Here is a 26,686-nt window from a genome sequence, read left to right as displayed (position 1 = left end):
AATGACAGGTAGAGAATAGCAGACAGAATGTCTGGGAGACTTGGAAAGGAAAGGAGAAGGAGTCTTGTCATTGCCTGAGGTTAGGGGTTTCTGTTGGAAAGGGGCCTAGGGTATTTGTTCCCTCAGGAGTCCAGGGTAGGGCCCAATCAGAGGTACGTGTTGGGTGAACAACGGGTGTTATTCCGTAAATTCCCGAAGGTAGAGGTATTGCTGCCAGTGTCAGCTCGGAACATGTTTGGGATCTGGCTCTTCTTAGACATTATTAGGTGTTTGGGGCCTAGGACAAAATTCAGAGAATGATTAACTATCTTGCTTCCCCCTCAAAGTGGGAACATAGCTTCTTTGACTTATTCTGAAATGGGGCCTAGCAGAAAAATAGCAGAGATGGAGCCTTTCTAAAATGGTGTCCCTTCAGGGCCGCCTGGGTGGCTCAGTCGGTTGTCTGTCTGTCAGGTCGTGATTTTGGGGTCGTGGGATCGAGTCCTGCATTACACTCCATGCTCAGCATGGAGTCTGCTTGTCTCTCTCTCAACTCTTCCCCCCACTTGCACATGTGCTCACACTCTCTCAAATAAATAAATAAATAAACAAAATCTTTAAAAGAAATATATAGGGACACCTGGGTGGCTCAGTTGGTTAAGCATCTGCCTTCGGTCCAGGTCATGATCCCAGGGTCGTGGGATTGAGTCCCATATTGGGCTCCCTGCTCAGCGGGGAGCCTGCTTCGCCCTCTGCTGCTCCCCCTGCTTGTGCTCTCTCTCCCTCTCTCTCTCTGTCAAATAAATAAATAAAATCTTTAAAAAAAGCAAAACAAGGGGCGCCTGGGTGGCTCAGTCGTTAAGCGTCTGCCTTCGGCTCAGGTCATGATCCCAGGGTCCTGGGATCGAGCCCCGCATCGGGCTCCCTGCTCCGTGGGAAGCCTGCTTCTCCCTCTCCCATTCCCCCTGCTTGTATTCCCTCTCTCGCTGTGTCTCTCTCTGTCAAATAAATAAATAAAATATTTAAAAAAAAAAAAAATAAAAATAAAAATAAAAATAAAAAAAGCAAAACAAAATAAAATAAATATATAAAATAAAATAATAAAATAAAATGGAGTCCCTTCAGCTTCCCTTCCTCAGTTCAATGCTGGTTTTTTGTTTTTTTTTTTAAAGATTTTATTTATTTATTTGACAGAGAGACACAGCGAGAGAGGGAACACAAGCAGGGGGAGTGGGAGAGGGAGAAGCAGGCTTCCCGCTGAGCAGGGAGCCCGACGCGGGGCTGGATCCCAGGATCCTGGGATCATGACCTGAGCCGAAGGCGGACGCTTAACGACTGAGCCACCCAGGCACCCCAATGCTGGTCTTTTAATACCGGTCTTTCTGCATCTCTCCTCCATCAGCAGAGAAGTATATGACAGAATCTTAATTCACACAAATACATTTTTATTGCTATTTTGTCTACCTTGAGTGTCCGTAACCTGCTTCTTCATCAAGTAAATGTCTACTTACATTTCAAAAGTCCGCTGGTATATCACCCAGTTCGGCATTCCCATTGTGTACCCCATGCTTACCTGAGCACACTCCGCTGAAAACTGTCTTCTATAAGAACAACAGCAGCTGCTGACATTTCTAGAGCGCTTCCTTTATTTATTGTGTACCAGACACTGCGCTAAGCACCTGACCTGTGGTAACTCAATGAATCCTCACTGCAACCCTAGGTTCTATTATTACCAAGTTGGTGGTGATACACTGGCAGGGAGAGGTTAAGTAATTTGCCCAAAGTCAGACAGTAAGCGGCAGATCCCCAACTTGAATTCAGCTTGCCTTCAAAATTCAGCTTTTTTTCAGATTGTTTTTTTGTTTGTTTGCTTTTAAGATTGATTGATTGACTGATTTGTCAGAGAGCGATCACACAAGCAGAGGGAGTGGCAGGCAGAGGGAGAAGCGGACTGCCCTGCTGAGCAGGGAGCCCGATGCGGGACTCGATCCCAGGACCCTGGGATTGTGACCTGAGCTGAAGGCAGACGCTGAACTGACTGAGCCGCCCAGGGGCCCCTCTTTCAGATTGTTGATTTCTTCTCCTGTCCTCCTTTTTTTTTTTTTTTTTAAAAGATTTTATTTATTTATTTGAGAGAGAGAGAATGAGAGAGACAGCAAATGAGAGGGGGGAGGGTCAGAGGGAGAAGCAGACTCCCTGCCGAGCAGGGAGCCCGATGCGGGACTCGATCCAGGGACTCCAGGATCATGACCTGAGCCGAAGGCAGTTGCTTAACCAACTGAGCCACCCAGGCGCCCTTCTCCTGTCCTCCTAATCTGAGTACATGTTCCTTGAATTCGGGGACCACATCTTATTCCTCTCTGTGTCTCCAAGGACTGATATGCCCCCTAGCACACAGCAGGGGCTCCGGACTGAGTAGCTGCTGTGTAGTCAGCTCTCTACTTCAGTCAGTTGCTCTTGAATGAATAACTTTGTAAATATTTGTCTCTCTTTACATATGAAAATAGGAGTGAAAAGATCATGCTGAGTTTTCAGTATTTTTCCATACGTGCCTTTGTGATTTCTCCACAGAGAGGTGAAGAATATCGATCAAAGAGCATTAGATAAAAAGAAGGCAAACCACATGTTCATCCCACCTTCAACCTTCATTGAGGAATTCCCTGACAAGAAATCTGGAGGAAGTCTTGAGAGGGAGACTGCGTTTCTTTTCAGGTTTGTTCTGACAAAGACCATGGAAAACTGGAAATATGAACACTGTCAGAATTTCTTTTTTTTTTTTTTTTTTTAGGTAGGCTCCACACTGGGTGTGGAGCACAACCTGGGGCTTGAACTCACAACCCTGGGATCAAGACCTGAGCTGAGATCAAGAGTCAGATGCTTAACTGACTGAGCCACCCAGGCGCCCCTGTCAGAATTCTTAATTTATATTTTATTAACATACAATGTATTATTTGTTTTAGGGGCACAGGTCTGTGATTCATCAGCCTTTTTTTTTTTAAGATTTTTATTTATTTGACAGAGAGACAGCAAGAGTGGGAACACAAGCAGGGGGAGTGGGAGAGGGAGAAGCAGACTTCCCGCTGAACAGGGAGCCCGATGCACTCTGTTATCGTCAGTCTTATACAACACCCAGCACTCACCACAACACATACCTCCCCAATGTCCATCACCCAGCCACCCTCTTTTTTTTTTTTTTTTTTTTTAAAGATTATATTTATTGGGGAGCCTGGGTGGCTCAATCAGTTAAGTGTCTGCCTTCGGCTCAGGTCAGAATCCCAGGATCCTGGGATCAAGCCCCATATTGGGCTCCCTGCTCAGCGGGGAGCCTGCTTCTCCCTCTCCCCTTGTTCCTCCCTGCTGCTCATGCTCTCTCTGTGTCAAATAAATAAATAAAATCTTTTTTTTTTTTTAAAGATTTTATTTATTTATTTAACAGAGAGACACAGCGAGAGAGGGAACACAAGCAGGGGGAGTGGGAGAGGGAGAAGCAGGCTTCCCGCGGAGCAGGGAGCCCGATGCGAGGCTCAATCCCAGGACCCTGGGATCATGACTTGAGCCGAAGGCAGACGCTTAATGACGAGCCACCCAGGTGCTCCAATAAATAAAATCTTTAAAAAAAATAAATAAACACATTCCTTTAAAAAAAACCCAAAAAACCCATTTTAAATGATGTTTTATAATAATTATTATTACTTTATAACATTATTGAGGTGTAATTTACCATAAAATTTGTTCATTTTAAGTATACAATTCAATTAATTTTAGCAAATTTACAGAGTTTGGCAACAATTGCTGCAATCCAGTTTTAGAACTTTTTCATCACCCCAGAAAGATCCCTTATGCTCAGTTGTAGTCAATCCCTGTTACCCTCTCCCTTTTTAATAACCTCCCTGGAAATACCATTTCATATTGCCACTTTATTTCAAGGGTCGGATATTAGGCACATGGTGATGTTAGTTTCAAAGGAGGCTGGGAAATGTAATTAAAAAAAACTCTGGGCACATTGCCATCTTAACCAAAAACTGGCTCCATTGCTAAAGAAAAAGGGAGAGCAGATGGTGGGTTGGTAACTAACCATCTCATCACAGATAGATGGTGTTACAGTCTCCATTTTAGAGAAGAAGAAAAGCTTAATGAGTTGAGAAATTTACCCAAGGAAACCTTCCAATCTTAAGTCTTCCAATTTTAATTTTCCTTTGATCGAGAAGACCACAATTTTTTTATAATCGCAGTTTAGCTTAAGACCCACCTGTTTGAGCCATGGAATCTTACAGGATCAGTGGTGACTCAACTGATCTATCAGAAACAATCTTTCTGACATCCACCTTAGATTCTCAGAAATCTAAGCCAACGCAGTTTAATTTACCAATATTATTGTTGTTCCCTCAGACTTGACTGTCTTCCAAATACCTCTTAATCTTACTAACTCCTTGCTGACCTTTAAAACCCAGCTCAGGCATCACCTCCTGGAAGTCTCCCCTGACTTGCTTACTCAGGGAACCCATTATGTGCCCTGTGCTTTCCTGATCGTGCTCCACAGATCTTAGCCTACTCAATCATAGACGTGCTTGTCCATCTCCCTAGATTGAAGATTTGGCCTCAAGGAATCTTGCCCTGGGTGATCTTCTTTTCCCGGGGCCAAGTCCAGTGCCTGGCATTCAACAGTACTTAGAAGACAGATGAGGGGATCGTGCAGTGTGTTCAGCATTCTGTTCTGGTTATTTGCTGTTGCCGTTATTGGTTCCTTTGTAAACTTTTCCTTTCAATATCTATCAAGATTCCAGTGACACCTTTGAAGAAATCACCCTGAATTTTTGAGCCAATTTTTGTTAAGTGTTTTTTATTTCCCCCACAGGAAGGAAAAGGAGGAGAGGGAAAGAGAAGCAAGAATGAAGTTGGACTGCTCTCTCTTGTCACTCTCAGACCTTGACTAATTCTCTCCCCTGGGACTGGGAAGCTCTGGCAGGAGCCCTGATATTTCTACCAGGTAGGGTAAAACAACAGGAGAAAAAGGAAACTGTGACCAAAGACTGAGAAACAGAAATAGCTATTCCCAGGATAGGGGAAATATTCCATTATAGTTTTTCCTAGGCTGAGCAAAAAGCAGGAGTGGGGGTTTTTGTTTGGGTCACTACATTTATTCACGGATTTACTCTTTTACCCATTATTTTATTTAAAATGTTAAAACTAACAATATTAAAGGATAATATAATAATGGCTTTAGTTGTTAACTAAACAAGTAAGCTGAACGCATGAGAAACATCACCTCATTTTGACCTTTATAACAGCCATATGAGGTAGACATTACCCACTGCATTTTTTTTTACTTTTATTGTTATGTTCATCACCATACATTACATCATTAGTTTTTGATGTAGTGTTCCATGATTCATTGTTTGTGCATAACACCCAGTGCTCCATGCAGAATACCCACTGCATTTTACACAGCAAGCCCAGGTTAGAAGAGGTTTCAGGGGCGCCTGGGCAGCTCAGTCAGTTAAGCGTCCAACTCTTGATTTCAGCTCAGGTCATGATCTTAGGGTTGTGAGATGGAGCCACGTGTTGGACTCTGCGCTCAGTGCGGAGTCTGCTTGAGATTCCCTCTCTCCCTCTTCCTCTGCCCCTCCCCCTGCTCTCTCTAAATAAATAAATAAAATAAGATAAAATAAGAAGAAAAGAAGAGGTTTCAGAAGTTCCCTGCAATAGACACTGGGTAAAATAACGTAGTTAACACACAGTCCTTATTTTCAAGGAGCTCATAGTCTGGTAGAGAGAAGGCAAATGTATCAACAAATAAACACTCTAAGCTCTGGAGGTGCTTTTAGACAGAGGGGACCCCAGGAGCCATGCAGAAACATTTTTTTTTAAAGATTTTTTTTAGTAATCTCTACACCCAACATGGGGCTCAAACTCACAACCCCCGAGCTCAAGAGTTGTACGCTCTTCTGACTGAGCCAGCCAGCGCCCCCAGAAACACTTTACAGAAGTGGTGTTCCTTGACCTGAATCTGGAAAAGATAAGAAGGTGTTTGCCAGGCCAAAGGAGGAGGATGAGGCAAGAGACTGGCATTCTTGGCGGATGGAGCAGCAAAGGCAAAGGCTTAGAGGCAGGAATTAACATGGCGGGGATCAAGAAACTGTGTGAGGGGGTTCCAGGAGAGGTGAACACAGAGAAGATCCCTGAACAAATCAGGAAGGGATATCCATGAAGCACTTTATTTTCTAAGTCTTGGGGAGTTGTGGATTTTAAAAGTATTTGGATTTTAAAAGTCCTGATGCAGACTCTGAAAGTACAGTAGACTTTTATTCTAAAAAGATCTGGGGTTTTGAATTTTTGTTCTGCTCCTTCTGTGACCCTGGGTCAAGTACCTTCATTCTCTGAGCCTGTTTCCTTTTCCCTAAGAAATGTGGATGGTTGTTATGTGTGAAGAGCTAACCCATATAAAGAGCCTGGCATAGAACCTGGTAGTTATTAATAGTCACTGTATCAGTTTCATAAAGCTTCTTACATTCCTTCATCCAGGACATCTTTGAGCATGCCTGTTTGAGACCACTGGCCTAGCCCAGGCCAGCCCAGAAGGACTCCCGGGTTTTCTGGGCCCTGGGCCAGCTGAGTTCTTACCTCTTAGGGCAGTCCTTACCCTACATAGCCACCACCGGGCACCGAAATGGTGAAGCTCCAGAAAACACACAAATTCTTACCTGCAGGGAAGAGCCTCCAAGCTCCAAGAGTTTCACATTTTTTAAAAAGATTTTATTTATTTATTTGAGAGGGAGAGAGAGAGAGCACAAACAGGGGGAGGGGCAGAGGGAGAAGCAGACTCCCTGCTGAGCAGGGAGCCCGATGTGGGACTCCATCCCAGGAACCCGGGATCATGACCTGAGCCAAAGGCAGACAATTAACCGACTGAGCCACCCAGGCGTCCCTATGAGTTTCACATTAAGAGAGGGCACAGCCAGGATCCAAAAATGTCTCCCCAGACACTTCTTTCAGAAATCACTAAGGACTGGCGACCCCAGACTTTTCAGAGCCTGAAGAAGAGCAGGCCTGTTCCTCCTATTACAAATGCTGGAAGGGGAATTGAGGGAAGTCGTCTTGGCCCTAGGCTAGGAATATTCCATTGTTCCATTCAAGTCTAGGTAAATTTTATTTTTCCTGTTTTTAAAAGGAGGCAGCTGAGGCTCGCTTGAGTCGAGGCCCAGGTTCCTTATAGGTCAACTGTACATTGGACCAGTCTGAACTGGGAGGTTTGGGGCAGACCCAATTTGGAGAAACCATCTAGCCATTGTTTTACAGGATTACTGCTCTGGGGTGGAGGAAGAGGCTGGCAAGGCGTTTTCCTGAGCTCAGAGCCCTGATTCTCCCATGTGTTGGGGACAAGACATCCAGAAGTCGTGGTGCTCTTTGCAGAAGCCCATAAAAATATCACCGCTTTAAATTCTGGCACCCAAATAAAGGACTATTGAGTAGCATAAAATATGGATCTTCAGTATATCTGCAAACTTTGGTATCTTAAAGTAACATATAATATGTTAAGAAATTACAACTTTTTACAGATTAATTTTTTTTCTTCATTAGAACTTTTACTTATTCATTCGTTTTATCACTTTAAGCAAGGGCACCCAACAGAGTCGTGCTGGCCAGGTCCTTACTCTGTTCTAAGCGTGGTCTTTGTATGCCTTAATCCCCACAGCACTCCTGTAAGATATGGGGTGTTGTCCTCATTTTATAACTGAGGCAGCTGAGGCTCAGAGAGGTTTAGTGACTACTGCCAAGCTCTCGCCTTCGGCAGACAGAAAAGCCAGGATTTGAAACCAGCAGCCAGACTCTAGGGCCTGCCCTACAGCCTACTTTTAAGGGAAGTGTTAAGAAGTAAACTTAATACGAAGAAAAGTTTTATCAATTTATTTTTTCCTTTGATTAGAGAAACAGCCACTGAAACTGGAATATAGCGGCATGGTTTTCACCCCACTGGTTTGGGCTATGGAATCTCTCAGGTTAAGAGGGGCTTATAAATACTATTGTTTCTGACATTCTAATATTTCAGAATGGAAGAAGAAAACAACTAATTAATTTCACTTTAATAAGTAAGTATTCATTGCTCTGTCCTCTTCCTTAAATAGGCTTATTAGTAGTAATATTATGGAAGATTTCATATTATTATATAACACGGTAATCGTAATCATAGGAGACGTTTATTGAGTACTTCTGAGACGTTTATTGAGTACTTCAGATGTGCTGAGTACTCTGGTAAGTCCTGCTTAGACATTATCTTGGTTCACCCTCCTAGTGGCTCCCCACAAGGTGAGTATTGTCACCTCCATTTCTCCTGGGAGGACACTGGGGCTTGGAGGGGTTGAGCAAGGCTTCTAGATGTCTATTTTCTACCATGCCTGCAGCAGTCCCTGAGGATACAGAGATGAACAAAGCCGCAGTCCCTGGCCTCAAGGCGCACACAGTCTGGAAGAGGGGAAAGGATGTAGACGCCAATAAATACATTAATGCTTTGCTAGAAATCTGTGTGGAATCCAAGAAAAACCAAATGGAAAGCGGCTTCCCTGAGACTCAGAGGTATGGGGGCCAGTATGTGGAAGAAGCTGGGCTGATGGGGGTGGCTTTTATCCCTCGGACCTCAGGGCACTAGGGAGTGACCTGGTCTGTGTTAGAGCAGTCTGCCTGGCAATGCCAAGTGGGAAGAAAGTAAGCAGATGGCTATTTGCCTGAACCAAGAAGAAAATAAGTGCATTCTTGGGATCTCCAGTGTCTCCCACAGATATGTATATTCACTTGAATAGTCCCGGGAAAGGGGTGGGGGAAGGGTGATAAGGAAGAAGTTCAAGCTTTGGCCCCAGAAAATTCAGGGCTTGAGCCTCTACCCTTCCTCAAAATAGATGTATGACTTTAGGCCTAGTAGCTGAACTTTTTCTGAACTTGTTTTCTTGAATGCAGAAAGGGAATGCCTGCCTAGCAGTAGTGTTGTGATCATTAAATGAGGTAATTTATGTGAAGTTCCTGGCACAGGGTATTTCACTTGGTCATTGCTACCAGCTATTGTTGTTGTCATTGCTGTTAATAAATATACTCCTCCTGAAACCAGGACGTACGGAGCACTTGCCATGTGCAAGGCGCCATATGAGATAACCAGGGCTTTCTCACGCCTTCCCTTCCCACTATTCAAATTACAGTTAGCTCTTTATTTACATTTTCTCTAAGGAGCCATACTCTCTCCTATTTCTGGGCCTTTCGCCTGTTGCTGCTTCTGTACCTAAAAATCCCAACATCACTCATTCCTGCTGCTCCTTCAGGACCCCACATAGACATCCTGTCCGTCAGGAAGCCTTCCCTGATACACCACCAGCAAAGTTGGCACATGGACCCCTCCTATACGCTCCCACAGCCTTTCATGCCCCTCCATCATGGTGGCAGTTACCATAGTGGATGTAATGGCCTGTCAACCTATCTGTTTCTACTAGCCCCCACCCAGAAGAAGGTCTCCTGGTTTTCTGGACCCAGGGCAAACTGCATTGCTGTCTTTCAGGAAAATCCTTTGCACAGCTTGGGGCCAGGATCTCTGCACAGACCCCTTCCAGAAATTACTGAGGACTCCTAACCGTAGGCCTCTCAGGAGTTCAAGATGAAAAGACCTATCTCTGTGCTTTGTAAATATTAGAAGGGAAAATTATGGTGAAGAATACTTTGCCCTTTATAAGGGGAAGGGGGTAGAGCACTGCAGGGAACTAATATTTAAGAAGCATTTACTATAATGGATAAAACAAATAAATAATTGTGTAATACTCCAATTCTGTCATTCCCCGTGTTGCTGAGAACCAGCATCCTCACCATTGGAGAAAGGAAATTCAGACATTAAACTAGAAGAGATGAAGTTAAAATCCTACTGTCCTGATTTTGAACTGATGATGAATTAAGGATGTGTATTATGTTTAAAAAAAAACCAGTTGCCTGAGTAACCGAGAGGAGGGATGTCAAGAGAGGGGAGGGGAGGAGAGAATGGAAGGGGTTACAAAAAAGCCTGAAGAAACTTTTGGGGTGATGGATATGTTCACTCTCTTCATTGTGATGAAAGGTTCTCAGGTGTAGACACATTTAAGTACGTGCACTCTCTTGTATGTTACTTACACCTCAAGCTATTTAAAACAGAAACAAAAAACCTATTTCCTAAGTCCATCCATTGAAATGACCTAGAAATAAAGACTGCAGTAGCAATGCCCCAGACTGTGTCTTGAAATACTATTTGCACTAAAAGGATTCAGGGATCCTTGAAGAAATGTCTGGTTACTGGTCTAGGGCAGGGAAGTCATGAGATGAACACACAGGCTCTTGCTACACTAGACAACAAAAAAGCTACTAGAGATAGAGTCCGGCCAGAAAAAGTCAGGAGCCAACTTGGGATCTCATTGGCTAAAGATGGGATAATTTAGGGGTACCTGGCTGGCTCAGGCAGTAGAGTATGCGACTCTTGATCTCAGGGTCATGAGTTCAAGCCCCACATTGGGCGTGGAGCTTACTTTAAAAAAAAAAAAAAAGGTTGGGACAATTTAAACATTGTAATAATAATTGCCATGGATTGAAGCACATCAAATACATTTTCACTTATACATTCATATTATCGCTTTATTTGTTTGTTTGTTTGTTTATTTATTTATTTATTTGGTGGGCAGCAAAGCAAGGTTCATTGAGCGATGGTAAAGTGATAGTACAAGGCTCCCGAAGAGGGAGGGGACCCTAGAGGGTTGCCCATATTATTGCTTTAAAAAGATTAACTCATCACCATTGAAAGATACTAGGGAACCAATTCATTATTATGAAACCTGGTAAATAAAGGGAAAAATCAGCATTTATCATGCCATTTCCATACAAACCTTATTACCAGGTAAACAGCAGATGAGGGGAAGTTTCTCTTTTATTTTATTTATTTATTTATTTATTTATTTTTAAAGATTTTATTTATTTATTCATTAGAGACAGAGAGAGAGAAGCAGAGGGAGAAGCAGGCTCCCAAGGAGCAGGGAGCCCGATGCGGGACTCGATCCCAGGACCCTGAGATCATGACCTGAGCCGAAGGCAGACGCTTAACCATCTGAGCCACCCAGGCGCCCAGTTTCTCTTTTAGAAGTATTCCACTTAATAAATTAAAAAGGAACAATAGAATTAAAATATTACTATTTTGTGACCCCTAATGAACTAATCTAGGTTGATCAGTAGCAGCTGCTAACATCCCCAAAAGATAAAAAGTCATTAAATGCCTCCTAATGGTAGACCACCTATAAAATAATCGTTACCTAATAACCAAACTCGGATCTGATCTAGACTCTACATCCAGCTACAGTAATAGGAAATATAGAGGATAGAGAGCATATCACACCAGGATGGAGTCAGCAAAATCCAGGCTCTGGAAAACTCCATTTTGAAAAATGACTCCATTTTTGGGGCGCCTGCATGGCTCAGTCAATTAAGCATCTGCCTTTGGCTCAGGTCATGATCCCAGAGTCCTGGGATGAGCCCTGAGTGGAGTCAGGCTCCCTGCTCAGCGGGGAGTCTGCTTCTCCCTCTGTTCTCCCCCCTCCCCGGTATTTTCCCTCTCTCTCTCAAACAAATAAATAAAATCTTTTAAAAAATGACTCCATTTTTTTTAAACAAATAAGTCACAAGGGAAAAAGAAGGAAATCTATAGATTTTTCAAAAGAGGGTCAAAAAGCATCAACCAGTTGCTACATGTAGACATTTTTTGATCCCAGTTGAAACAAACTAAAAAAATAGATGGCATTGGGGCGCCTGGGTGGCTCAGTCGGTTAAGCGTCTGCCTTTGGCTCAGGTCATGATCCCAGGGTCCTGGGATAGAGCCCCACGTCGGGCTCCCTGCTCAATGGGGAGCCTGCTTCTCCCTCTCCCACTCCTCCTGCTTGTGTGCGCTCTCTGTGTCAAATAAATAAAATCTTAAAAAAAAAAAAAATAGATGGCATTGATGAGACAATTGAATATTTGAATGCTGCCTGTATATTTGATTTTAAAAGTTATTAATTTTTAAGTGTGCTAATGGCATTATGGTTATGTTTTTAAAAAGAGTCCTTATCTTTTAGAGATACATACTGAAATATTCACAGAATTATATGATGTATGGAATTTGCTTCAAAATAATATGAGAAGGAGTAAGTGGATGGAGATATAAGTGAAATAAGGTTGTCCATGTGTTGAAAGTTGTTGAAGCTGGGTTCTAAAAATATTGTATTACTTTTGTATATATTAGAAGTTATGCATAATAAACTAATTCAAGGTTTTTACTATGAACTAAACACTTTTTCTTTTTAAGATTTTATTTTTAAGAATCTCTACATCGAATGTGGGGCTTGAACTCACAGCCAGGATCAAGAGTCACTCGCTCCACCGACTGAGCCAGGAAAGTAGCCAGATGCCCCTGAACTAAACACATTTAAGCATATTTGCACATTATTTTATTGTCTTCTCACTATAGCTCTGTGAGTGAGGTACAATTTTCCCCATTTTCAAGAGGCCTCTCTTGGCTGAGGCCACCCCTGGCTTTGACTTACACAATTTTCTCCTAGGATTACTCCTTGGTCTCTCTCTTGCCCCCTTCAGCCCATTATTCACACAGCAGCCCAAATACTTCGTGTGTATTAACCCATTTAATTCTCACAACAACTCAGTACTATTATTATTGGTTTCCAGATGAGGAAATTGAGGCACAGAGGTTAAATAATTTCTCCAAGACAACACAGCTAGTAACTGGCTGAACTGTACTCTGAAGCCTGGTTTAGATGCCACTATGTGTGCTGGAACCATACTTCTATAAATGGAAAATAAAATCACATATGAATATACAGGGCCTGCCATATACTGGTTTAGTATATTGGTTAAGAGCATGGATGCTGGAGCCAGACTGTGACCCTCAAGCAAGTTACTTAACCCTGTGGTCCCTCAGTCCCCCCATCTGTAAATAGTGGTAATAATAGTTCCTATCTCATGGTGTCTTTGTGATGAGTGGTTGCCATTAATCTGTGGAAAGGAGGAAGTGCTATAATTGTTGGCTGTCATCAGATGTTACCTTCAGCTTCTCTCCTGCACTTCTGAGAGCTGCTTTCTCCTTAGCATCTTCCACCCCAGCAGAACCACTTGCAGTTCCCTAAATAAGCCTCTGTGATTATGTTTCGGTGTCTATCTTCCCTACTAGACTCATGGCTCCTGAAGGGCAGAGACCTTTCTTCATGTCCTTATCCAGCGGAGAGCTGGGATCAAGCTGTGTTTGTTTTTAAAGGTTTTATTTTATTTGAGAGAGAGAGAGCACAAGCAGGAGGAGTGGGAGAGAAGCAGACTCCCCACTAAGCAGGGAACCTGATGTGGGGCTTGATCCCAGGACCCTGGGATTATGACCTGAGCCACCCAGTTGCCCCATCAAGCTGTATTTAGTAAATGTTGGTTAAATAACCTGTCAGGGGCATGCCTCTCTGGGCAGCTATGTGCTGAAGTCAGAAATTTTTCAAATTTGGCAATCTAAATAAATGAGAAAGCCCCCAAATGACTGGTGTGTGTGTGTGGGGGGGTGAGTGTGTGTGTCTCACTGCAATTGCCTATATACATACCAATCTACAGCCCCCATTAGGGTTTGTATCTTGTTGGTTGTTGAATCCCTAGTACCTAACACCTAGCACAGTGTCTGACAAATAGTAGGGATTCAGTAAACATCTTTTGAATGAATTAAATGTTTAAGGGGAGATACCCAGTGAAATTCTTTTTTGTGTGATGATCTTTCATTCATGCTTTTTTTTTTTTTTTTTTTTAAGATTTTATTTATTTGACAGAGAGAGAGACAGCGAGAGAGGGAACACAAGCAGGGGGAGTGGGAGAGGGAGAAGCAAGCTTCCTGCTGAGCAGGGAGCCCGATGTGGGGCTGGATCCCAGGACCCCGGGATCATGACCTGAGCCGAAGGCAGACGCTTAACGACTGAGCCACTCAGGCGCCCGATGATCTTTCATTCTTAAGTTCTGTACTAAAGCATTTTTCATATCTGAGTTCTTGAAACTCCAAGAATATGTATCCACAGGCACCAGTTTGAGGAAACCCAACTGCAGACAGTTGGGATCATATGCCTTTACTTGATTATAAGGTGGTTGTCCACAGAGGGGCAGTAAAGTGTAATGGTTTAAATCAGGTAATCCCACTGCCTGGTTTTGTTGTTTTTAGAATACCATAAAAATGACACAATTTTTTTTTTAATTTTGTAGAGAATTTGTGGACTCACCAAAGAATTTGAGAAATTGGGAAAGCTATTTGACATAATTACTAATTAGTTACTAATTGATATAAAAGCTCTGGCTCCCCATACTCTCTATCTAAAATAGGAAAGTAGCATTTTGCAACACGGTTGTTTTTTTTTAATGTAGTCGTTTTTATAAGTCTCTTATGGCTTCTGAGTTTTGTGTCATATTTAAAAAGATTTTTCTTATTCTGGGATAATGAAAAATTGTCTCGTTTTCTTCTAGCACTTTTATTATTACATTCAGATTTAATCTCTTGATCCATCTGGAATTTATCTTGGTATAAGGTGTGAAGTATGGTTCCAATTTTATTTTTCTTCCAGATGGCTACCTAGTTGTTCCAACACCATTTACTGAATTCATCATTTTCCCACTGATTTGAAATACCACCATCATCATATTCAAAATTTTTCTATGATATGAAAGACTAGTCCTTTTTTTTTTGGTCCTGATTTGAGTGGAAAAGTCTTCAAGTATACTTTTTAACTACCCCCAGTTTTTGGTTTAAAAAAATTTTTTTAAGTTGCATATAACCATCAATATCATATCCAAACAATTTTTATCCTCATTTTATGAATTTGTCGTTACCAAGCTCATTTCTGTTTCTTTAAGTGTAGTGCACACAACCTTCAAATATTATGAACATTTCTCTCTCCCAGCTGTCACTACACCAAACTACATATGTTATATTTCCCTAAATCGTCTTGCTGTGCTCTTTGCAGCTCTTCATACACTTGATGTCCTCACCTCACAAGTTGCTCAGAAGTTACTACAGGGGGCGCTTGAGTGGCTCAGTCGTTAAGCATCTGCCTTTGGCTCAGGTCATGATCCCAGGGTCCTGGGGATCAGCAGGGAGCCTGCTTCTCCTCTCCTACTCCCTCTGCTTGTGTTCCCTCTCTCACTGTCTCTCTCTGTCAAATAAATAAAATCTTTGGAAAAAAAAAAAAAGAAGTTACTACAGTTATTTTAGGTGCGGTCTCAACGTGAAGGCCTATCATCTCTACCCAGTTCATCCCCAGACTGGGCACTGATTTCCATTTAAACTTAAAGGATAGACGATGCTTCTGGAAAATAAAATTTTGAAGGAGCTACAGCAGATATTTGTTGGCTTTTTAAACAATCCACTCTGGGGGAAAAATGGCCTACAAAATGCCAACTGCTATTGTGGGATTTTTTTTTTTTTTTTGCTATTTATTCCAGCAAAGTGATTCAGACACTGAAGAAAAAGGGTCGTCCTGTACTAGGTCTTGAACTCAAAGAACTGTTTGCACAGACACTCATCATAGCCTCCACCTCAACAGATGCTCTTTCAAATGTTTCATGACTCTCATCAACAGTCAGTCTCCATTTAAGGGGAGCAAGATGACGCTGCCAGAGACGGCTGTGCTGGCAAGAAGGCGGGCCCCAAATTTCTATTTAAAAGCTGGACCAAAATATGTTTGGCTTCTGTTGCCTATTTAAAATTTCAAGTTAAGACGCAGAAAAATTACTCTCCATCCTGAATGGGCCCTGGGTGCCTCACTCACAGACTAGAGAGCAGCTGATGGTATGAGAGTCACAGAGAAGAGAAATTAGGAACGCTGAGGTGTTAGCGAAGATCCCATATTCGACCTCCCGACCCGAGGGGGCCGAACAAGATAAGCGTTTTGCGCAGCACCCGCCGCCACGTCAGCCACCTCCACTGAGCACCCCTCCCCGCCGTGGTTTTCCACCTCATGACCCTTTCCCAGCGGCCTCTCTCCATTTCGGAACAACCCCCACCTTAGGGCCTTCTTTCTCACAGCAGCCTGTCTTCACCTCAGCACCCACCTCAGTGCCCCCTGATTTCCACGCGTCTCCTCCGTGCCCCCACCTTGGAGTCTTCTCCCCGACTTCAGCATCTCCCTCAGCTCAAGGGAGGCCCCCAGCCTCCCCTTGTATCACAGCCCCTCCTCCATTTTCTCCGCCTCAGATTCCCTCCCTCACCCCAGCGAGCCATCCCGCGAGGCTCGTGTAGACTCTGCTCCTAGCTCCTCCTCCCCCATACCTACCCCACCGGGGCCCCGCCCACCGGGCCCCGCCCCGCCCCATGCCCCGCCCAATGTGGACCCGCCCTCTTATCTCCGCCCGGTCTTAGTCTCAGCCCCACCCTGTCCTGCCCCTGTGGACACGCCCACTAACTCTCCGCCCCGCCCCCTGCGGGCACGCCCCCTCGGCCATCGCCCGGCCCCGCCCACGCTGGATACGCGCCCAAACTCTTGTCGGTTGGCGCCAAACCTCCTGGTCAGTGACGCGAGGGCTGCCAGTCTCAGCGTTCTGGTTCGGAGTCAGAATCCCTGAGGACGGGAAACCCCGGGCGGGGGGCGGAAGGGAGTCACCTTGAAAACCTCGGGGAGACTGTAGGTACGAGCGGGGTTTGTGGCAAAAACGGCAAGCGTGTGAAGAATGTGAGGGGAAACCCAAGGGTTCTTTTCTTGGGTGGTGCTTGGTCGTCGTCGCTGGGCCCTGGGCTAGTGACTTTATGCGTTCTGTCCCCACCCCCGGGAGGAAATCTCAGTGATCCCGAGGGACTTCCAGCAGCATTATTTTAAAGCAAGGCGGACCTGAGTCTTCATGCGGCCTCCTCGGCCTCGTTAGGAGGGAACCGGGTGTCCGAAAATGCCCATGGCGGCGCGGGGGACATGGACCAGGCTCCCCAGCGACGACCCCTGAAACCGAGGTGTCAGGGAGCCTACTTTAGGATCCAGCTCTTCCATCCATCCATGGCTCTCTTTCTTTTTATCAAGGCGAGAAGACATGAACGATTTTTTTCTTCAATGAGAACAGTCAATGTAGAATTTGAGGTAGTCCTATATATGATTACCTGTCTGGGGGACAATATTCCCGAAGATCCCATTCACATTGTCTCCTCTTTGCCTCAGATATTTTGCTGTTTAGCGGAATTAGGTGATAGCAATCATACCTCTACCTTAGTTCCCTTCTGCCAGGCCCCAACCGTGACTTTGGTAGGAAGCAAGAAAAGTCAATAAACCAAGAAAACTGATAACTTGGACCACATTTTATTCTACAGTCATGCCTTGTGGATTCCTGAGATCTTAAAACAACTACTACAATGTTAAAGGCTCCATTTATCTGCTTATTGGCCCTCATGTTATCATAATATTGGGTATCTACCATAATTTTAAACCTTAAAAAAATTTAGAGACTAGTAAATATTATAAAACAAAATAGATCTAATGTTTTATGAAACAAAGAGATATGTTGCAAGAGAGCCCATTCATAATTGGGAAGCAGGAAGGCATTCATCATATATGAGAAAAATAAAATCTATTGATTAAGGGTAGACTAAGTTCTAGGAGCCAGGGAAGATGCAGGAAGAATGACATGACGTCAAAATTCGTGAGGTGTTGTTAACATAAACATGAAAGGTTAAACTGCAACATGCAATGCTAAATAGCATTCCAAGAAAACAGACAGTCATGATATCTGTGCTATAGGAAATCAAAAGATGAGAAAAGGTAACCAATTTTCAGGAAAAGGAGTAGAAACTAAGTCCCCACCCTCACATACATACACCCATGAAAGAAATAATGTCCCGTGCCCAGCAAAAAGAAGATAGGCCAGCTCAGTCATTCTAAACTAAATGTTTCTCTAATTGCTCAAGGAAGTCTCTGGGCAAAGGGTTTTGTACTATATGATCTATACTTCTTAAATAATATTTCTTATTTTCCCAGAAGTGATTATTTTTCTGCTGCTCACCTTTCAAGATGAAGGAGGATCAAGTTGTGCTGGAAGAACCAGGATTCCAAGATGAAGAGGTACGGCTAGAATGTTGAAATATGGGTGGACGTTCAGTCATTCCACAAAAATGAAGTTCCTTCTCTGTTTGCTATTATTTTTAGAAACTGAGAGTGGAAAGAAAGCATAGTTCTAGAGAGAGGCAATATTACAAATATGTAACAACTTGTTTGGCAAGGGGTGCTAAGATTAGCTACTTAGCAACTAGCATGAAAGTATTTTAATAACCTAACAACTGGTACAGCCGTAATGGTATCAATGCGTGCTGGTACTGAATAGCAGAGGAAGGAGTTCAAAGTCTGGTGGGGCAGAAAGTTGAGAAAACATATTTTTTTAAAAGGTTAAATGTTGTTCCACTCCTTTGGGTTAAGGTCTTAAAAATCTGGACAGGACATGACAAAAATGTTGGGCTTCCCAGCCCTTTCAGTGTTGGTGCATCTTCTAAGTATGTAACAATGTTTTTTTGTTTGTTTGTTTTTGTTTGTTTTTTTTTAAATATTTTATTTATTTATTTGAGAGAGAGAGAGAATGAGAGAGAGCACATGAGAGGGGGGAGGGTCAGAGGGAGAAGCAGACTCCCCGCCGAGCAGGGAGCCCGATGTGGGACTCGATCCCGGGACTCCAGGATCATGACCTGAGCCGAAGGCAGTCGCTCAACCAACTGAGCCACCCAGGCGCTCTGTAACAATGTTTTTGAAAAAACTTTATTGATCATAACTCGATCTGTCTAGAGAAGTGGAATTTGAGGCATTTTAGAGTGACTCATGATATTGAATTGACTCTTTAAAAGATATGATACAATTGGATATGAAGAATCAAAGCTCCATTTTTTTTTCTGTTCCATCTCCTTCAGGAATCTTTGTTTCAAGACATTGACCTGTTACAAAAACATGGAATTGTAAGTATTTTTTCAATTTTCAATGTAAGTAATTTTTCAGTATGAAATTGTTCAGTTCAGGGTTCCTCAGCCTTGACCCTATTGACATTTGGGACTGGGCAATTCTTAGTTGGGGGGGGGGGCTGTCCTGTGGATTTGTAGGGTGTTTAACAGCATCCCTGGCTCCTGACCACTTATTATATGCCAGTAGCACCCCTCTTAGTTATGACAACCAAAAATTTCTCCAGACATTGTCAAGTGTCCTAAGGGGGCAAAACTGCCCCTAGTCAAGAACCACTGGTCCAACTGAGGTATTCAGAGCTACCTACCTCTGCCTTCATCAACAGAAAATTCAGTTCTGTGGCAGGTGATTAGAGTAAATGATGTTGACTGATACTGGACTTTGAGTAAGTAGATGAATTTCAACAGCAGTTCACTGATAGTAAAACTTCTCTGACATTATCTTTTGAAGTCCTCACATTTAATCTCTTTCAGTTGGATTTAGAAAATAGGAGCAAGAGAAAATCCTGGTCCTTTGGTGATGTAGTTATTTGCATTCCCCAAGGGTAGAGGGAAAAAAATTTAATTTTAAAAGAACATATTCATAATGAAGTTCTCTAGAAGGAAAGAGATGAACTGAGGGGGTGAACGTGTGATAAATTTGCTAGCTTTTCCACCAACAGACTTTTCTTTTGAATTCCTTGTTACATTGCCATGGTCTCACTAACATTCTTGGGAAATCAGGGCACAGCCAGAACATTTGGCAGCGTGCTGGGTATGTTCTACTCAGATATTTCCAGAACATTTGGCTACATGGTGGGTGGGTTCCACCTGGCTGCTTGTATAAAATTGGCATCGTGGTGGAAGGAGATGGACACAAAAGCACATGACATAGTATGGGAGCCTTGCAGGCTGGCATTTTATCAATCTGCTGCACCCATTCTTTTATTTACAGAATGTGGCTGACATTAAGAAACTGAAGTCAGTAGGAATCTGTACCATCAAAGGGATACAGATGACAACGAGAAGAGCACTGTGCAATGTCAAAGGGCTCTCAGAAGCAAAAGTGGACAAGATTAAAGAAGCAGCCAACAAACTTATTGTAAGCAAAATCAATTCTTTGTTGTTTTAGCTTAGAAGGGCCCTATGAGTCTCTGTAGCCTTTCTCATTGAGTGCTAGAGACTTGTCATGAACACCAGAAACTACTGTGGGAACTCTGAATTTCTAGAGATCACAATCTGTTATAATCCTCATGTTAACTTTTTATCACTTCAGTTTCAAAGCAACAACAATTAATTTCTGACAGATTGAGACAGGTGTTAAGAGACTTGAACACTATAAAGGTAATTATTTTTACCAAAACTTTTTTTTGGTCTCCTTTTATATTAATTTTTCTCCCTTTCTGTTTCTCTGCTTTAACTCCTCCTTATTTTTGCTTTGTCTCCTCAAATATTATATCTTTCGTTGTTGCAAAGCACTCAGCACCAAAGAAGTTGCCCTCTCCCGGTATAGGCCAATTGGTAAGAGAGCATTGGGTTAGAAATAAACTAACAGGGCGCCTGGGTGGCTCAGTCGGTTAAGCGACTGCCTTCGGCTCAGGTCATGATCCTGGAGTCCCGGGATCGAGTCCCGCATCGGGCTCCCTGCTCAGCGGGGAGTCTGCTTCTCCCTCTGACCCTCCTCCCTCTCGTGCTCTCTGTCTCTCATTCTCTCTCTCGCAAATAAATAAATAAAATCTTTAAAAAAAAAAATGAAAAAAAAAAAAGAAATAAACTAACAGTGTGGGTCTACATGTGTACAGTCGAGATAAATATGACGAAGAATATGCTCACTGAGGCAGATGAGCTAAAGCTGAGCTGAACTCACACCTTGTAGCTGGCCCACAGACTGTGAGTGGCCCATGCAGCTGAGAGGCTCCAAGCAAAAACATATGCCTTTGACTCAAGCTTTTGTGTTAAACTTTTGGGGGCCAATGGAGGCACTAGCTCTGGCAACAGTAATGTGCAGAATGATAGGCACCAAGTCTCTCTCTTTGCAGAACAAGTCTCTCCATGTCTACATATGTATGTAAGGGTCTCATTCCCAGCAAGTCCTAGAAGCTCTCTTCACTGACAGCCATTTGATTTCCTTCCCCAGAGGCAGTTGAGTGATGACATTGGCAGTATGGTCCTGAACTTGGAGAGGACCTCGCTGAACTGCTCTGAACCCAGCTCAGTTGCTCTAACTTCTGAGTAAACTCAGGCAATATACTCACAGGCCAAATCCACAATTGCCCTAGAGCAGTACCCAGAGTTTGCAAAACTGCCAATTTATAGCTCATAGGCATTGGTCTTATTTTCTTTGCAAACTAAATCCCATTATCAAAGAAAAGAATCCCTCTCCTTCTCAAGCATCCACTACTATACCCAGAGTCTGCATCCTTTCTTAACTAAAGCTGTTTATTCTTAGAAAGAGATTGAGAGAGAGTGAGAGGGAGGGATGGATGGAGGGGGAGAGAGAAAGAGAAAAAAGAGAGAGATAGAGGTTAATTTCATAGTACAGTGGTTCCAAACATTGGTGTGTATCAGAATGACCTGGAGTGGCTAATAAAGAGCACATAGGCCCAGACTCATTGAAATAGGATAGGGCCTGGGTTGTTTCTTTTTTTTTTCTTAAGAGTTCTGAATTTAAACATTTTATTTATTTATTTATTTTAGAGGATGGGGGAGGGGCAGAGGAAGAGGGAGAGAGAGAATCCCAAGTAGGCTCCATGCCCAGCGTGGAGCCCGACATGGGGCTTGATCCCACAACCCGGAGATCATGACCTGAGCCAAAATCAAGAGTCACTCAACTGACTGAGCCACCCATGTGCCCCCACCTGGGCTTTCTTAACCCCCTGTCAAGTTCTCCAAAGTTTGAGAACCACTGTCATAGTTTAAAACAAAAAGGGAAATACATTAGGGGCACCCAGGTGGCTCAGTTGGTTAAGCATCTGCCTTTGGCTCAGGTCATGATCCCAGGGTCCTGGAATTGAGTCCCAAATCAGGCTCCCTGCTCAGTAGAGAGCCTGCTTCTCCCTCTTCCTCTGTCCCTCCCCACTGTTCGTGCTCATGTGCTCTCTCTTTCTATCTCAAATAAAATCTTTTTTTTTTTTTTTTAAGGGAAATACATTAGACCATGTCATTAGAGCACATCAGGGCTTGTTCTCACTAGATATACTACTGCATCAGCTGTAGTTCATTGATTTGTCAAATAAGTAGTATTTCTACCATTGCAATACATTGTCTCATGAATAGTAAACACTGGAATTTCTGTGCTCCTTGAAACTTCCAGAGCTAGGGGAAAGTGATGCTGTTCAATGAAATCGATGGAATCATTTGGTAAAATACCATTTTGCTTTATGCCATAAATATACCTCATTTAAACTTTACAGCTACCCTACGAGAGAGACACTATTCTTATCCTGATTTGACCCAAAAGAGGAAATTGAAGTACAGCAAGATTAAGTAGTTTACCCCAAATCATACGACTAGTAAGTAGATTACAGACTTATTTTGAACCTAGATAGGGTAGCTCCAGAGCCTGTTTTCTTAACCATGATCTCGTGCTGCCTTCAAAGACAAATGAACTGTAGCTCATATCAAATGATGACTCTAATAATCAAATAGAGAATTTTGGGCAGCATTTGAAATAAAACCATCATCTTACACCCCTTTGAACCTTTCCTTTTGTCTTTCTGTAGGAACCAGGATTCTTGACTGCCTTTGAGTATAGTGAGAAGAGAAAGATGGTTTTCCATATCACCACTGGGAGCCAGGAATTTGAGTGTGTATCTCATATTTTTTACAACCACTAGACACAATCTTGGGAATATTGTATCTCTTTTCTTGAGTTTGTTAGAAATAGCTTCTTTTTCTGAAGTAGTAGTTTTTTTCTTTCTGAAGGTCTACTGAAGCAAACAAATTCCAGACGATTTGTAGAAGCAGGATTAAATTTGTTACAAAAAATTCAGACCCAAAATATAAGTAGTTTCTGAATCAGCCTGTATTTTAAAAACCATCTTGAAAATCAATTTAACTTTTCATTTCCTTTTCTTCTTGTTGATAAAGGAAATTCCATTTCACTTTTGGCTTTACTTAAAAATCAGTCATTTAGGTTGAATATTTTAGAAGAAATAATCCAGTGGTTTTTTTGCTCTTTAGCAAGAGCAGCTTTAACTTCCCTTTTTATTTACTATCTCATGATTCCTGAGACATAGTTATCATCTTCCTAATGCAAGTTGTCTAAATTGTGGGTTCCCCCCCCACCTTACTAGGCAGAATTACTAGTTGTAGGTTAGATGAGTGACCAAGAGCAATTTGAACAAAAGCAGTATTTCCACAAAATAGTCCTCAAAACCCTGTCCTCACAAGATATTCCAAGAAAAAAGGATTTCATAGTCAAATATTGCATCCAATTGGATGTCTATCAGGCAGTTCAGACTTCATAGGTCCAAATCCAAACTTCTGTTATCTGTCCCAGATCTGCAGCTCCCAAAGCGTCCCTCATCTCAGATCTGCCTCTTTTCTGATCCTCAGAACTAAAACCTTGGTGTCATCTTGGCACTTTGTTTTTTTTCCTCTCACACCCTAACTCTTACTCATTAAGGAATCCTGTCTGCTCTACCATCAACGACAAACCACTCAGTTTCTTCAACAAATAAATTATTAGGAATCAAAAAACAGATGAAGTCAGTGTTGACCTAGAGATTAAAAGAGATTTAAAAGACATATTACCTAATCCCCAATATGTGGATTTTATTTGGATCCTGGTTCAAGCACAGTATTAAAAAATAAGATATATATGAGACAGTTGGAAAATTGAACACTTACTATATAGTTGATATTAAGGAATTACTACTTTTTTAGGTAATAATGATAATATGATTATCTTTAAAATAAGAGTATTCATCTTCTAGGGATACCTATTGAAATATTTAGGATGAAATGATATGTTGTCCAGCATCTGCTTAAAATAATATGAAAAGGGAGGGAAGTAGTTGGAGGTTTATATGAAAAAAGATTGACCATGAGTTCATAGTTGATAATTGTTGAAGCTAAGTGAGAGGTACATGATGGCTCATTATTATACTGTTTTTGTCCACTTTAGTTTACGTTCGAAACTTTCCACTATAATGTTTATATATTTTTCCTAAGTGTGTATATATGTGTGTTTAGAAAAAAAAAGAGGAAATAATGAATTCAATTAATTCTCCACTACCTCCTCCACTGTTACCTTACTCATTTAAATTACCTATTTTTTTTTTAATTTTTTTATTGTTATGTTAATCCCCATACATTACATCATTAGTTTTAGATATAGTGTTCCATGATTCATTGTTTGTGCATAACACCCAGTGCTCCATGCAGAACGTGCCCTCCTCAATACCCATCACCAGGCTAACCCATCCACCCAACCCCCTCCCCTCTAGAACCCTCAGTTTGTTTTTCAGAGTCCATGGTCTCTCATGGTTCTTCTCCCCCTCCGATTCCCCCCCTTCATTCTTCCCCTCCTGCTACATTCTTCTTCTTCTTTTTTTCTTTCTTAACATATATTGCATTATTTGTTTCAGAGGTACAGATCTGAGATTCAACAGGCTTGCACAATTCACAGCGCTTACCAGAACACATACCCTCCCCAGTGTCCATCACCCAGTCACCCCATTAAATTACCTATTAACATCTCCTCTGGAGTATTATAATAACTTCTAGCTTCTCTCTTTTTCAGACCTTGCCCCTACTGTTTATTCTTCACACAGGAGCCAGAATGATCCCTTTACAACTTAGATCAGGGGCCCTGGGTGGCTCAGTTTGTTGAGCATCCAACTCTTGTTTTTGGCCCAAGTCATGATCTCTGGGTAATGGGATTGAGCTTGTTCTCAGGCTCCGTGCTCAGTGGGGAGTCTGCTTGGGATTCTCTCCCTCTGCCCCTCCCCCCACTCTCTCTTAGAAAAAGAAAAAACAACAACAAACTTAGGTCAAATAATGACATTTCTCTGCCCAAAACTATTCTAATGACTCATCATCTCAGAGCAAAAGCCAAAATCCTCTCTAATCTAATCTCATCCTTTATTCTTTTCTCAGTTTGCTATGCACCAACCACACTGACTTCTTTGCTATTCCTAGAACATGCCAGATACACTCCTGCCTCAGGGCCTTTGCACTTACCATTTCCTCTGCCTGCAACACATTTTCCTCCTATATCTACATGGCTTGCTGTCATCTCTTTCAGATCTTTGCTAAAATGTCCACTTCTCAGTGAGGTTTCTCTGGTCACTTTATTTAAATATTTAAACTCCCAATAATAAAATAAAATAAAATAAATAAACTCCCTGCCTTCATCCTCTGCACTTCTTATCTCCTTTCTGGATCTAATTTTTATTCATACCATTTAATAATATCTGACATACTACATATTTTACTTATTTACTTACCTATTACTGTTCATTGTCTATTCTCCCACTGAATGTATATTCAGTTGACTTTTAGAAACATAGTCCCAAGCACAACATGAACAACCCAGTTAATAACTAAGACCATTTGTTCAAGCTCCAATTCAGTTCTAAAGAATAATGAGACTTAAGTCTATATAGCACATTTCCTATTGGTACCCCGAAGTAAGAGCAAGGACAGCAGGGTTTATATGTTGTTTTGTTGATCCATCCTGCCCATATACAGCAGAATCTGTGGTCTAAAGAGGTAGAGTGTCATTTGTTCTGCCAAGAATTCCTGTTCATGGTGGATAGATAGATATGACACAAATGGTACACTTTCTCCTTTCTTGATCTCTCTATTTCTGTTTCTTTTACTAATGCTTACTTTCTATTTCCAGTAAGTTGCTAGGAGGTGGAATTGAAAGCATGGCAATCACAGAAGCTTTTGGAGGTAGGTGGAAACTTAATATTTTGTTATATGAAAAAAATTATATATACACACACATATATAATAAAAAAAACAACCAATAGTACATTGTATATCTACTTTGAAACTTATGTTGAAATATCAATTATAATATAGGATCATTCTGGGCTTAAAATACATTCCAACGGGCGCCTGGGTGGCTTAGTCGTTAAGCATCTGCCTTGGGCTCAGGTCATGATCCCAGAATCCTGGGATCGAGCCCCGCATCGGGCTCCCTGCTCAGCGGGAAGCCTGCTTCTCCCTCTCCCACTCCCCCTGCTTGTGTTCCCTCTCTCACTGTGTTTCTCTATCAAATAAATAAATAAAATCTTTAAAAAAAATACATTCCAACATTAACAGAGAGGCCTTGTTGGCATTTGTCATCTTTTTATCTCTGACTTCCATAGAAGAAAAGAGAATTTTCTTTTTCTCATTCCTTCAGAAGGTAGTTGGATAATGAGACCAATCTTATTTCTAGGATATGCATGTTCCATGAAACATAGTAGATTTTTTCTTCCCTGATTCTATCTTCTATTTTTCTTTTTTTTTTTTTTTAAGATTTTATTTATTTATTTGACAGAGAGGGTGAGAGAGCACAAGTAGGGGGAGTGGCAGAGGGAGAGGGAGAAGCAGGCACCCCGCTGAGCAGGGAACCCGACCCAATGCGGGGCTCAATCCCACTACCCTGAGACCATGACCTGGGCCAAAGGCAGCCACTCAACCAACTGAGCCACCCAGGCACCCCTCTGTTTTTCTTCATAACAATTCATTCATAGCTGTTTTATATGCTGTGCCTGCAATTCTAGTATCTGCAATCCTTGGGGAACTAGTCTGTTTTTTGTT

The 26,686-nt window shown here is 42.2% G+C and overlaps 2 protein-coding genes across 2 annotated transcripts in view; both read left to right on the top strand.

Annotated features, from left to right (window-relative positions):
- Window positions 1–5,086, top strand: part of FAM227A (family with sequence similarity 227 member A) — a 66,624-nt gene extending 61,538 nt beyond the window's left edge. Inside the window, exons 15-16 of the mRNA XM_032416493.1 lie at window positions 2,551–2,691; window positions 4,835–5,086. Of these exons, the coding sequence (XP_032272384.1) occupies window positions 2,551–2,691; window positions 4,835–4,913 (220 nt within the window). The 3' untranslated portion in view covers window positions 4,914–5,086. The remainder of the gene's footprint in view (window positions 1–2,550; window positions 2,692–4,834) is intronic.
- Window positions 5,087–8,229: 3,143 nt separating this feature from the next.
- DMC1 (DNA meiotic recombinase 1) overlaps window positions 8,230–26,686 on the top strand; it is a 46,433-nt gene continuing 27,976 nt past the window's right edge. The window contains exons 1-6 of the mRNA XM_032416660.1: window positions 8,230–8,550; window positions 17,985–18,068; window positions 18,902–18,946; window positions 19,881–20,027; window positions 22,648–22,730; window positions 25,776–25,828. Coding sequence (XP_032272551.1) covers window positions 18,018–18,068; window positions 18,902–18,946; window positions 19,881–20,027; window positions 22,648–22,730; window positions 25,776–25,828 — 379 coding nt within the window. The 5' untranslated portion in view covers window positions 8,230–8,550; window positions 17,985–18,017. The remainder of the gene's footprint in view (window positions 8,551–17,984; window positions 18,069–18,901; window positions 18,947–19,880; window positions 20,028–22,647; window positions 22,731–25,775; window positions 25,829–26,686) is intronic.

The sequence above is a fragment of the Phoca vitulina genome, unplaced genomic scaffold (assembly GCF_004348235.1).
Source record: "Phoca vitulina isolate PV1807 unplaced genomic scaffold, GSC_HSeal_1.0 scaffold19, whole genome shotgun sequence".
NCBI lineage: Eukaryota > Metazoa > Chordata > Mammalia > Carnivora > Phocidae > Phoca > Phoca vitulina.
The sequence above is the reverse complement of the archived record's forward strand: the minus strand, read 5'-3'. Positions and strand labels throughout refer to the sequence as shown.